Source organism: Carettochelys insculpta, chromosome 5 (genome assembly GCF_033958435.1).
Source record: "Carettochelys insculpta isolate YL-2023 chromosome 5, ASM3395843v1, whole genome shotgun sequence".
NCBI classification, from domain to species: Eukaryota; Metazoa; Chordata; order Testudines; family Carettochelyidae; genus Carettochelys; species Carettochelys insculpta.
Window position 1 is genome coordinate 104,520,307 of NC_134141.1, and position 14,140 is coordinate 104,534,446.

General features: G+C 41.4%; 1 protein-coding gene across 1 annotated transcript in view; it reads left to right on the top strand.

Annotated features, from left to right (window-relative positions):
* Nucleotides 1-13,870, top strand: part of CPLANE1 (ciliogenesis and planar polarity effector complex subunit 1) — a 166,032-nt gene extending 152,162 nt beyond the window's left edge. The window contains exons 46-53 of the mRNA XM_074995640.1: nucleotides 3,040-3,205; nucleotides 4,172-4,233; nucleotides 4,829-4,996; nucleotides 6,436-6,560; nucleotides 6,953-7,036; nucleotides 8,091-8,234; nucleotides 11,049-11,227; nucleotides 11,693-13,870. Of these exons, the coding sequence (XP_074851741.1) occupies nucleotides 3,040-3,205; nucleotides 4,172-4,233; nucleotides 4,829-4,996; nucleotides 6,436-6,560; nucleotides 6,953-7,036; nucleotides 8,091-8,234; nucleotides 11,049-11,227; nucleotides 11,693-11,824 (1,060 nt within the window). The 3' untranslated portion in view covers nucleotides 11,825-13,870. The remainder of the gene's footprint in view (nucleotides 1-3,039; nucleotides 3,206-4,171; nucleotides 4,234-4,828; nucleotides 4,997-6,435; nucleotides 6,561-6,952; nucleotides 7,037-8,090; nucleotides 8,235-11,048; nucleotides 11,228-11,692) is intronic.
* The last annotated feature ends 270 nt before the right edge of the window (nucleotides 13,871-14,140 follow it).

A 14,140-nucleotide genomic window follows, 5' to 3' on the forward strand; every position in this document is an offset into this window, starting at 1 on the left:
GGCGAACGTCTACAAACCGGCAGCATACACTGTCCACAGGGTGGTGTCGCCCACGACAGAGGTGCACAGATCCCTGCAATGGTGGGTGAACCCCAAGAACATGCTAATGGGGTGCCCTTTCACCAACCACAAATATCTGTTTTTCTCACTACCGACGCCTCCCACATAGGGTGGGGAGCACACATGGGCGAAAAGGTGACGCAAAGACTGTGGTCCTCCACGGAACAGTCACTGCACATAAATATACTGGAGCTCAGAGCAGTGTTCAACGCCTGCAAACACTTTCGAGACCATATACAAGGCAAGTAGTCGGGATCAGTACAGACAATACGTCCACCATGTTTTATATAAATCAGCAAGGAGGAGCTCGGTCCCGTGCCTTATGTGCGGAAGCAGTCCGATTGTGGAACTGGTGCATCGCCAACAATATAACCTTGAAAGCCTCGTATTTACCAGGCACTCGCAATGTGAAGGCAGACCAGCTGAGCAGGCGCTTCACACTCACACACGAGTGGCAGATCCGTTCCGATCTGCTACGACCGATTTTTCACGCATGGGGTTTTCCCCAGGTAGACCTGTTTGCCATTCAACACAAGAAGAAGGGCCCACGATACTGCTCCAGGGCAGGACTGGGACAGGGGTCCCTGGGGGACACATTCGCGATCTTGTGGAGGGGCCCCCTGCTCTACGCCTTTACTCCCACAGTGCTTATCCACAAAGTCTTGCAGAAAGCCAGGAGAGAGAGAGCCCGAATGATCCTAGTAGTCCCAACGTGGGATCGACAGCAATGGTTCCCCTTACTCCTGCGCATGTCGGACGGTCCAACGATGCCCCTCCCGGTGGCGCCGGATCTGCTCACGCAGTCCAGGGGTCCATAGTGCATCCACACCCCCGAGGCCTGCGACTGCAAGCATGGTTAATCCATGGCTCAGCTCCCTAGAGAGAACGTGTACGGAGGGAGTGCAACAAGTCCTAGAAAGTAGCAGGAGGACTTCCATCAGGAAGCCCTATAAGCAAAAATGGACTCGATTCACTGCATGGTGTTCTACCAAGCAATTAGCCCCCCTTGCTGCGCATATACCTGTAATACTAGAGTATTTACTGGACCTCAAGAGAGGCGGACTCTCCCTATCCTCGTTGAAGGGTCCACCTTGCCGCTATATCGGCTTTCAGACATGAAGAGGAAGGGCACACGGTGTTTGCCCATCCCATGATTACCAGGTTCCTCAAAGGGCTGGTAAACCTATACCCCGCTCGGAAACCACTTCCACCTTCGTGGAGCTTGGAGCTGGTGCTTAATGCGCTAACGGGACCACTGTTTGAACCCTTAGCCATGGTTTCCCTCCGTCTCCTTACAATAAAGACGACCTTCCTTCTTGCAATCATGTCAGCTCGCAGGGTGAGCGAGCTTGCGGCAGTCATGGCAACGCCACCCTGCACAGTAATTTCCAAGGAGGCGGTAACCTTACGGCTGCATCCAGCCTTTGTTCCCAAAGTTTCTTCAGAGTTTCGTATTAACAAACCTATAGTTTTACCCTCGTTATCCAAAGCCTCATAACTCCAACAAAGAGGCACGCCTATACCTCCTGGACGTGAGGAGGGCGCTGGCTTTCTGTATAGACAGGACTAAGTCTTTCCGGAAAACGGATAGACTCCTAGTCTCTCTCGCTCCCAAATCAAAAGGAGAAGGTCTCTCTTCGCAGAGAATCTCGAAGCACATCGTATCCTGCATAAAAATGTGCTACGAACTCAAAAAGACTCCTTTACTGGCCACGCCCAGGGCTCACTCCACTAGGGCGGTGGCGGCATCAACAGCCTTTTTCAAGGGCATTGCGCTACAAGACATCTGCAGAGCGGCGACATGGTCATCCTATGACACCTTCGCCAAGCATTATGCCCTACACAGGGTATTCCAAGAGGTTACCCGTCTCTCGACAGCGGTCCTCTCGGGGACAAGCTGCACATGATCTGATTACCCACCTCCTATTTTGGGTTACTGCTGGGTAGTCACCTAATGTGGAGCACCCACGGGGACACTCGAAGAAGAAAGAGAAGTTACTCACCGTAGTAACGGTGGTTCTTCGAGATGTGTCCCCGTGGGTGCTCCACCACCCGCCCATCCTCCCCGCTTCGGATCCCTGTTTAGTGTTTTGCAGGAGCATCCGAGGCGGTTGGTCAAGGAACTGGCAGGGACCGGATCGCGCACGTGGCCGGGAGTGCGCAAGGGAGCGGTGCGCACCGGCGCATGCGCGGTCCAGCAGAAACTGCTTGGAAGATCCGACCTGCAGCGCCGGGGCGAGCCCGACACTTAACGTGGAGCACCCATGAGGACACATCTCGAAGAACCACTGTTACTACGGTGAGTAACTTCTCTTTGTGTGAAGCCTGCGCATGTGCACACACACACTTCAGAAAATCCCTTGAGAAATATTCACATGCCAGCCTTTCTAGTAAGTTACACTTCGGGCTTGTCTACACTACCATCCTCCTTCGAAGGAAGGATGGTAAGTAGGGTGTTGGGAGTTTACTAATGAAGTGCTGCGCTGCATATGCGGTGCTTCATTAAGCAAATTCCCCCCTATGGCAACTTCGAAGTTTTAAACTTTGAAGTACCAGCTTGCGTCCAGCCACAGCTTACCTGCTGGTACTTCAGAGTGCCTGGACAACTTCGAAGTCCCTTTACTCCTCCTTCGAATCTTTGAAGTACCGATGGGTGAGCTGTGGCTGGACGTAAGCTGGTACTTCAAAGTTTAAAACTTCAAAGTTGCAGCTGGCGGGGAGGGGGCAGAATTTGCTTAATGAAGCACTGCATATGCAGCGCAGCACTTCATTAGTAAACTCCCAACACCCTACTTACCATCCTTCCTTCGAAGGAGGGTTGGTAGTGTAGACAAACCCTTTATATACTAAGACTATTCCAGTTGCTATTACTTAGGCTTTTTGTGTCTGAATTTTAAAGTATCTGTGTTTTCATGAAAGTATCATCATGATAGTTTAAAGGACACACTGAATTGTTTTATGTTTTATATTTCTCCTCAGAATCCATGATGCTGCAGCTAGACATTCTCAAAAAACAGAAAAAGAGAGAAAAAGGATACAAACTTGGATGAAAAGAAAACAAAGGGAAAGACTGGCAGAATATCTTAAAAAACTGGAAGAACAACGACAAAGAGAATATAATCCATTTAATTTGAAAAATAATATGGTAAGATTACTTCATACCTGGAAGAGTAACTGTTTTTACCACACTGTTAGTCTTGTAAAAAATACTATAAATTTCTTCTCATGGATTGGTATGAACTAAGGGTGATATGGGTAGTAGCAGTCTGGAATACTGACTACTGATCAGTGATTATTTGGAAAAGTGTGTATTTACAAAATTTCCTAAATTTGGCGTGCTGGATTGTTGAATTTTGAGAAATGATGATAATGATTTCAGAAGAATGAATACCACCCTAATTGCATCCAGGCTGGTAGGTAGGTAGTTCAAACTAGTTAGCAATAGGGTGTTCCTCTTGCTGTCTGTCGATGGTGGAGCTGACCGTGGTCAGAGGCAAATGTGCCATAATCCTGATATGGCACCCTGTGATTACAATGAAAGAGACTGTAACATCTTGAGATGAAAAGTTCTTTCAGCTTCCATTAGGGAGATACCCATCTTTCAAGGGCAGTCGAAGTTCATTGTTAAGAAGTCCTGAACGTTTGTTTATTCTGTCCTCAAAGATTGGTTTAAAAATCTGAGTTTTTGTCAGGCCAGTCAGAAACTGACAACCTCTAAATGATGGTAATATGGCAGTAATAGAAACTGTCTTTGATGATGATGCACTCAGACATGCAGTTCATTGTTCAGTTTGAAATCATAAGATCTAGGTTATTGGCTTCCCTACTGGCAGAATCAAACGATTCCAAGTCCCCAGCCACAAGCAATATTTAGAACAAATAGCCATCCTCAGATTATTTTTGTCAAATGGAAGCAAGGCTTGTACCCTTTATGGCCCAGGACAGTTCCACTTTGTTTCTTACTCTGCGTAATGCCTCCAAAGACAGAATCTAACTTCAAAAGACTAGCTGTAATAAATAAAATCAAATAACATTTTTGGAAGGTGAATACATATACACTAACACACATATATATAAATTAAATACTTGTTTGCGTTTTCTTTTTTTTTAGCAATTTGGTCTCACTGCAAAGGAAATCAAGTTGAATCAGAAAAAGAAAGATGAAAAAGATAAGTAAGTTACGAAGAATGTTGTTCTGGTAGTTGTTATATACTTTTTAATTAATAATCAGTCTCTGAGCCTTGTTAATTATATCTGTTTTAAGCCTGGAGTTTCAAATATTAATAACTTTTGATGTAAACATCAACAGTTTGTCATAATTCCCACTAAGTTGTCTTTAGGAAAAAGTTGAATATTTAACTTTTTCTGGTCTATATTTTTGTTTTCTATTAACTATTTTTAATATGGTCTGGTTCATTCTGTTGAAGATGTTTATTCTAACACATCTTGGGCTGTGTCTAGAGCGCAGGCTTCTGTCAACAAAACTTCTGCTGGTCAGGAGGATTCTGTTGACATCCCTGTGCACCTCTTTCTACGTGGGGCCAAATGTCAGAAAAGCCTCTCCCAAAAAAACCGTTGGCAAAAGATACACAAATTAAGATTTGCATAACTGTGGTTAATGGACTGCCAAAAGCAATTCAATAACCATTTTAAAAGGATGTTACAAAAGTGGACTGAGGAATACATAAAAAGCTGTAATTAAAATAATTTTCACTGAATGATTTAATGAACTAATGTGTAACTTTTGCATTACTCTTTTTCTCCAAAGAGCCCTGTTGTCTGAGCATCATAATCTTAGAGTGTCTCAAGCTCTTTCCCTAATGAACGAGATGTTATCTGACACAGTGCAGCTTCCTGCAAGTGAATCTAGAGAATTGTCCAAAACAGTGATATCTCCTCAAGATTTCAGAAAGCCGCATCTCACATCTACTAGAGGGTAACATATTAAAACATACATTTGTATACAGGCTTCTCTTTTGCACTTCAAATTTGTTAGATGAGATGATCATCTCAAGTCCTGTGTGACAGGGCACATGTTTGAATAAGTTAAATGTCACAGCAATGGCAGAAGTGTAAAACAGCTGGATCTTTCTACTTCACCTGGTATGTGGGAGTCTCCAACTGGCATATAACTCATACACCATCCCTCTGCACACACCGGAGAACAGGTCTTTGAATATTGTTATGCTGGTCTGGTTTGTAGATTTCCCTTTTGGAGGCCATAGCTAGATAGTGTAAAGCCAGCTGCAACTAGCTCCTTCAACTCCATCCCCACTTATCTGCATCAAGGAGATATTAATCACAGCTGAGAATCTGGTGGCTTGTAAGAGTTCATGAGCCCTCAAATATCTGGCAACAATCTCTTTTTTTTTGTTTGTTTGCTTTAAAAAGTCAGACTAGTAAAAACTAGATATTTTGACTGATTCTGCTTGCACTTGCATGAGTAACTCTTCAGCCAGACAAGGGCTGGGTTCAATATCTAGAAGTTCCTTTGTAACAGAACCAGCTTAATTCCCCACCCAGTAATCTGGTAACATTATACATTGTCCACTGGCTGCCTTTACAGGCAATACTTCCTCTCTTGCATGCATGATTAAATGGTAGCTATGATCCTTAGGTGACACCCACACCACCAGATACAAACACCTGTCCCTACCCTGTCCATTGTCCCTCCCAGTTCCCTGCCTAGTGCGAACAATTCAGTTTGAGAATGAATTGCTCAGAGTACAACAAGCACAGTTTGACTCCCCTTGATTTACACAATAAGGATAACACCACTTCATTACTCCTGCACACAATAATAAAGTAACTTGTAATCCAACATCAACCAAAAGTGATCTTTGGGGAAAAGCACCTCCGTGATGCCACACACATAGGCAGAGCAGACATGTCTGCTCAAACAAGGTCAGTTCCTGAAGTTGTCTTCCGCAGCTCATCTGTATGCATCAGAAGAGAGCTCATGCAGACCCTACTTACACACATATATGGGTCTTCAGCAGAGCATCTTGACCCCTCTCCTTTTTCAGAAATAAATACTCCTGCAGAAGTGGCATACATCATCAAGATAGTTGATGATTTAATAAATTTGTTAGTCTCTCAGATGCCCCAGGAATTCTTCTTCTTTTTGAAATTACAGACTAACATGGCTATCCCCATGAAACTTATCACCAAGATAGTTAACTTGTCTTTGTTTTGTACTTTGCTGCTTATTGCTTTGTAGAAAGTCATGGTATTTGATTTAATGTTACAAATTATTAAATATCTAGGAGAGAATATTATTGTTTCACAGTCTGTTTCTATTGCAATATATCTGTCTTAATATAATGGTACATTGCTAGCAATGGAAAAATATATGCTTCATTCTTCTTGCTCTAGAAGTCGTCCTGGTAATTGCAGTATATCAGCAAGTCAAGCCGAAAGGAGGAGAAATGCTGCCAATCCTGGCTTGAGTCAAGCAAGATCCCATTCTACTCCACCTCATGGTTTAGCTCAGTTCAGGGGTAAGAATTTAAATTTCTTAGAGAGAGAGAGTGTGTGTGCACGCACATGCGGAACAAAGATCTTGCCCAGGTTCCCTGCAGCATCTGATGTTTTTGTACATGGAAGCTAACAAGCTTATGGTGTAATGCATGCACCAGACTCAAGATCCATATTGCTCTTTGAAGAGGAGATGGTAATGATGACTTCAGCCTGAGATAGGATGTCAGTTATTTTACTACTTCACCATTCCTTTCTGTATTCATGAAGGTCTTGATTGTTGTTTGTCCAGGGCCCATAATAAGGGGGTACATGGAACCCAGGAAGCATGGCCTTTTTTGACACTCTCTCTCTCTCTTCCTTTTTGAGAACCAACATATATGCAATATTGAAACTGGATTTTGTGTTTTTTTAGGAACTACCACTGTGGTATTACACAAGAATATATCTGAAGAGGGGATTAGAAATGCAACATGTTATCCTGGCAACTATAGGCCAGGTAAGATATACAGAACAAAGAAATGTTGTATTTCAGATAAAATTTAATAGTGCTGTGTCTAAAAAGCTCCAATGCAATTATTTTAACAATGAGACAAAATTATAGCCAATAGTATTTTTACATGGCACACTGCAAAATACTAGAGCTGGTTGGAAAATGGGGGTGGGAAGAATTGAAATATTTTTCATTAAAGTGTGGTTTTTTTCCTGAAAATTTTTGAAATTTTTCATGTTTTGATGTGTTTTACCACTGACTGAAAGTCGTTTGATATCCTGAAAAGAACAGTAAGTGCCCTAAAATACATTGTTTATCTCCTGATTTCTATGAGAGATATTTATGAATCATAGTAGGAAAACAGTTAAACTCATGCATTTATGAAGCAACATACAGAAGACCACATGGGAGAGAACAGTACCCATGCACTGGATTCTATTCCCAGCTTTACTACAAATTAACGTGGTGAAGTTGAGCAAATCTCTTCACCTCTCTGTATTACTGTTTCCCCTCAATTGTGGCATCTACTTAGTACTGCAGTAGACCCTAATAAATATATGGTAGAAGAGTGGAAGCAGACACATGGTATTACTGATAAAAACATTCAGATTTTTGTGGAGCTGTAGAGCAGAAATGCTGAACTTTAGAAAAATGCCTTATTCCACTTCTGTTTGTCACTGTACATTTAGAACCCATTCTTCTGCCTCTTTCCTATGTACCAGTTCTAGACTCTTTCTAGCACTCCATGTTTGAAGCCCAGATTGCTGTGGAACAAGTCATATTAATATATCAGTGTTTAAAAATGAGTTTGAGACCCTGTGCTACATATGAGTTCCATTGTTAAGTATACCATTTCTTCCCACAGAAACAAATCAGTTCAGAATCTCCCACAATTCTTGCAAGGCTATTTGTTAATCAAAATTTAGATTCTAAAGTAAACTGGAATTCCAAATGTTTAAAGCAGGAGAAGGTGCAGAAGAGTTCTAAGTCATAATTTTGGGTTTACATTCACTGCTGTATTATGTGAAATTAGTGTAAAAATTTTTTTTTCTTTTTTAAGTTGCCACGCGGCCTCAAGACCAAACATCCCAAGCCACTCGCAGAGGAATGCTGACAGATTTTAGCCAGAGGAGAGTATGGTTGCATGGCAATGTAAGACAGAGGATGGGTTTTAGCAAAGGAAGACCTAGTTCAGCCCAACAAGGTTTGGAAAAAGGATGAGACAAATATAGACTATAATGAGGCCAAAGTCTCCTTTCCATTGCTCTGGTTTATGCTAGTGTCACTGATGCTTAAGTAGAGTAATGGAGTGTTGCGCCTTCTAAAACTAGACTCATGGGCGAGGAGGATTTGTTTAATTGGCCTGTCTATTACTTCTGTATGAAGTTACTATTTTTTCTAAAATTAAGTGTTTATGGATTTAGGGATATGTGACCTCCAGCACCTATCAGACATTAGAGAAATGAAATCAAAGGTTGTTTAATTATGTTTGGGAGCCTCCTTTTGTGTAATTAGGTAGAAGTAGTTAAGGCTTTTACTAAGTGTTCCAAGAACATTTGGCAAATGTCCTCCAACACTCAGCTTGCCCAGGTGTCAGGCAGATTTCCCATGGCATTTCATCAGATTCACCACATTCCTATGAACATACCAATTTTGCTGGAAAAAATGTTCTGTTGGGAAATTTTAGACCAATTGTAGTAGCAAGATACAATTCCAATTGTCTTCTCCTCAGGAGAGCATAAGAAGCTTGCTGATTATTGCCTATAAAGGTTAAATCCCAATAATTTTATTTCAGGTATTGTAATTTATGTAGCTTTTTATACTGTGCATGTCACCATAGACTCTGAGCACCTGCCAGTCACATCAAGTTGCATTAAGCAACACGACTCTAAAGGACATCTTAAAAAAAAAAAAAATCACTTCATGGTGGAAGTCTAAACTGTCCCTCAATATCCTTAACTCCCAAGGTCAAAGAAAGTTTGACAGCTGCTTCAAGAAACTGAACTGCAGCAACATTACTTATCCATAAGTCCCAAAAGATCTAAGGAACCTACAGCTCCAAATGTTGCTGAGCTGGTGTGACCAGACGAATTAGCAAAGGCATTTTTATTAATGTATTATTTTATACTTCCAAAATTCAGGATCTCTGGCATATTTCCATAGAAATTTATTGTAGAAAGTTAAATTCAGTGAATAGGCTCTAGTGCAGGCATTTCAAAGAGAATGTACGTTTATCAGAAAGGCTTATTTATTTATTATTATAGATTGTTTTAGGTAAATGTTATATTTTTTTTCAAGTCTTGTTTAAATACAATACCGTAATTTTAATGGATAATTTAATACTTAATAGAATGTTATTGTTTTATTAATAGTTCATAAAATTTGATGTGTAAAATTATTTGCTCATATGATTTACATTCTAAGACACTTTTTAATTATTTTATATGATACATAACTTTTTTTATTGAAATAAAAACAAGTATAGCCAGTGAATTAGAGTAGAGGTCATGCAACTGCTAAACTTATAACTTTGTTTTGTATGGGACCAAAGCAGGTACCCAGTGGAATGATTAATACTTTAAATTATTCATACTGATACAGGAAACCAAAGACCAATTTAATTATAAATGCCTTTATTAAATTCAAAGCTAAATGGGCTGCAGATGGACATTACCGCCTTGTCTTTACTGCTCCCTCCTTCCCAGTTTCTGCTGCTTGCAGCTTCATGATGGTGGCCCCCTTTTCGGGCTTGGGACTTTGCTGCTTCTACCTGAGAGGGTGCCTAACCCATTACCTTCTCGGCTGCATGCCCTGGATTTTTCCCCTCAGAGGCTCCTGCCTGCATGGTGCGGCTCAGCCATGCACTTTGCCCAGAGACCAACCGAAAGAGTCGTCCCAGGCCCCACCACAGAACTAAACAGCCAAGGATTGGAGGCAGCCTGAGGCAAGGGAGCAGTACAAAGAGCTTCCCAACAGCCACCAGAGGGAGGGAGGAAGCAGCCCCCCCTACGCCCTTTCCAGTCAGTTATGGCAGGGGGGTTCCACCTCTTCTACCCACAGCCCTGTTAGGGGCACCCAGATAGGGCTGGGCCAGCACAACATGGTGGGGGAGGGGGCACAACTTCCACCCAACACCTCCAATCTCAGCCAGAGAACAATGTTGACTTACCTGCTCTCAACCCTCCTGCCCTGGTGCAGCATCATGTCTGTCCAGCCAGCCCCACCATGAAGCACATGGCACTTGTTTACCAACTTAGTGGCCCCCTATCCAGTCTCTGCCCATAGGGGCCCTGCTCTGCCCTGCTCCCATTGGCTCTGCTGCACTAATGAGCATGAGCGCGTGCTTTTGGCATGTTGGCTTAGGAGGTGCCCATGCTCACAGCATTTCATTCCCTTTTTGTAACACTGTTGTGAGTGGTCTTTGGAGCGCTTATGGTGGTTGGTTAGAAGCAGGGTGAGCAGCTAATTTTGCCTAGCGTAGGCTTTCAGTTTAGGATTGTGTTAGAATAGTCATTTCCTGTGGGGAGGGATAGCTCAGTGGTTTGAGCATTGGCTTGCTAAACAGAGGGTTGTGAGCTCAGCCCTTGAGGGGGCCATTTAAGGATCTGGGGCAAATACATTTAAAAAAAATCTGTCAGGGATAGTGATAGGTCCTGCTGTAAGGGCAGGGGGTTGGACTCATGATCTCTGAATGTCCCTTCCATCTCTGTGAAATAGATATCAATTATTTATTTCATTCCTGCATGCTCATTTGCTGGACAGCACACTCTGACTGACTACACATGAGTCTTGCTGCTGAAGGAGGCAAGCAAGCAAAACCTGCTTATCTGCGATTAGGCAGAGGTGAAATCATGCAGTTTCTGCCATACTCAGAATAGGAGAATGCTACTAATACATTTTGGAAGAGTAAGAGTACAGATGATTTAGCTAAAAGTATTTGGCCAGACAACTATAAATGATAGATTTTTATTTCATCACAAAATTCAATGTCATGATTTCTTTGTGTTCTGGTATTCAGCCTCTGATAATCTAGCACGCAGCACAAAGAATCTGAGCAGACCCATACCCTGTACAGCTGCAATTCAGACAGAGGAGAGAGATTTTGATTGTGAATCCGAGCGAGATTCAGTAAGTCCTTGGAGTGTCCCTGATGACATTCAAAGACTCCTCCATGACAATTACAATTTTCCTCTTGAGGTAAGCACTCTATTTGTAATAGGAATAAGTTGACACAAACCCTTAATTACCTCTTTTGCATTTGAGATATACTTCGTATCCAGACTGTGTAGGGGGCAGGTAATAGCTAAGGATTCTCATGTAAATAGTACAGCAGCAGTTTTGCAGGGACTCAGATTTACATTCTAAAATTGTTGCCCATACTAGCATAGCATGGACTAGGAAGACTACTAGCTACCTTATAACTTGCAAATGTACCCTGATTTCTTGCATGCTTATAGTTTGTTTCAGTTGCTGCTAAGTAGCCATGTGACCCAGTTCTTTGCTAGAAAATTATTTTTGTCCAATCTACAAAGTCTTAGTAGATGATTCTTTAAATTGAAGTTCTAAATAGCACCATAATGAACACTTTTGCTAACTTTGTAGGGATTGTAGAGGCCTTGTATGTACCTTGGCTTAACATTCAACCTCTTTTTTCCACCATAGGTTTCTCATGAAGAAGATTGCTCTCCGCTTAACATTGAGATTGACAGCATATCTGAAAGCACAGGAAGTATCCTCAGCAAACTGGACTGGAATGCTGTTGAGGCTATGGTAGCGAATGTGGAAGAAAAGTGAAGTGAGGATTTCTTAACATCTGTGCACTTTCAGAGCAGTTTAGTGCAGTTATTTGATGTTTAATGGGAGTTGTAAACAATTAGCTTTCTGGGTAAAATAGGGCCTGACTACACATTCATTGTATTTTAAACAAAACCCTTGTAATCAATTTGGTGGTTTAAACATAACTCAGTAGTTGAGTATGGCCCTTACACCATGGAGTTCGACTCTCTTTGAAATAGATTCTTCAGTTTCTTGGGTTAAAGACAATATTACTTTGGTGTTAATGTGCAGTGTTTCTTTCATCAGCTCTTCTTATGCTCAGGAGAATATGAAGACTGATGAAAGTACATTACACTGAGTGGGTAAAAAAACTTGTGCGCCAATATGGACCTTATTTATAACAATAATTATATGGATAATTTAAGGTGTGTTAATGATGAGGTTTTTGCATTCAACTACTTTAATATCAATGCAGTGAAAGTTTCATTTTATATTTTTAGAGCAATGCAGTGTTAATTATATCTTTTGAATTTGTTTGGTCTCTTTACTGTTTTTTGGATGTATTGGAAGGAACATCATGGTATAGGATCTGGTTTTACATTGGTGCCTTTTATTGTAAGTTATAGGTGGGGATACTGAGTTAAAGTTATGGCTAAGCTTCCAGCTCCTTTCTTCTTCAGAGATTTTAAGGACCATTTATGATAATTTAGTCTCCCTTCTATTTCTCACTTAGCAGCAGAGCTTTGAGAAAGCAAGCTAGAAAATTTACTATTCAGATACTCTAGGTGATGACGAATGAGTGCTTAGCATGCAGAGAAACAATGACGTTCCATGCACATCCTGTTATACTGACACAACCAAATCCTGATGTTGCTTTATGATACGATGAAGCTGCATACAAAATTTGGTGTGCTTACTGCTTGTGAGGAGTTCTTGAACAAGCAGCCTCACAGACAGATAACACTTCTAAAATATAAAGAAAAATGACTGAGTAATTTGGGTGTTTTATATACAATTATTCTTTTATATTCATCTATAACTTCTCAGAGTCCTATTACGTAGAACTAATCAATTTTGAAAATGGCCATATGGGTCAGACTAGAGGTCTATCTTCCAACAGTGGCCAGTCCCAGGTGCCCCAGCGAGAATGAACATAACGGGTAATTGCCAAGTGATTCATCACAACAGTGATGTGAAACAATGTAAAACTGTTTGACAGTACCTTCCCAGAGAAACATTTTGGCTTGCAAGCTCTTACCACTTGTCCTGTGGCAGACATATCAGTTGCTGTGCAGATCAAAATCTGTTCCTTTCATGTTTATGCTGTTAACAAGGTGAATAGCCTAAGAACACCAGTTGATCACCTTTTGATTTTAATGTGACAAGAATTGCTACTGTAACTTTATTGAGGGCATTAGTGTGCACTAATTCTTTACATTTATTTGGTATATACATAAGCCAACAGCACTAGGCTACTTTCAGACCGATTTTTTTCTGGTCTACTATGTGAGAGGTAAGTGACATATTTGATGATCCAGAAATTAAGAGCAAGCATCCAGCTGCTTAATGAGATGGAAAAATGTTGTTCATTACCATCTACACTAGGCAGCCAGTTGGTCCACTACAAGAGTAAAATGAGGAATAATAATGTGGAAGTGTTCAATAAATACTTAGGGGGTGGGGGCAGGTGTCCTGCATATAATAAAACTTTCTATTCTATGGTATCACAAGCTGATGATGAACATATCAGTCGGTTCAAATAACTTCCATGCAAGAGTTCTACAAGAGCTGACTGAGGGCTACCAGTACTGTTAATGGTGTTTTCAATATGGCTTGAAACACAGTTAGGCCTATATTTAAGAAGTGGATTGCCTGGCTAACAGAGCAACTCCAAGATACTTTCATTTATTAATGAAGTCCTGTAATAGAACAATGACACAAGGAGTTATTGACCCTGTCAAATTTAGTTAAAATTATCAGCTTACAAGTTTGGTTGATAAAAGTAATGCTATTTCTGTAACAGACTTCTGTAAGGTGTTTGACTTGATTAAAAACTGCAGTTGTAAACAAGATGTCACATTGTACCATGAAATCATCATTGAACATCTCCATCTCTAATGGTGTGTCACAGGGATTGACTCTTTTTATAGTAGCCCCATTATGGGTGCTTCCCTACGAGTGGTTGCATCCCTGCATTGCTGAACAGAGACTTGCACAGCAGGCTCCATTAAGCCTGCAATTACACTGTCTCTCCTTGTGCTGTGCCACAAAGCTAGGCTGCCACCACAAACCTCCCTCCCCTTCCCAACCACCTCTGGCTGCTAGAGACACCAC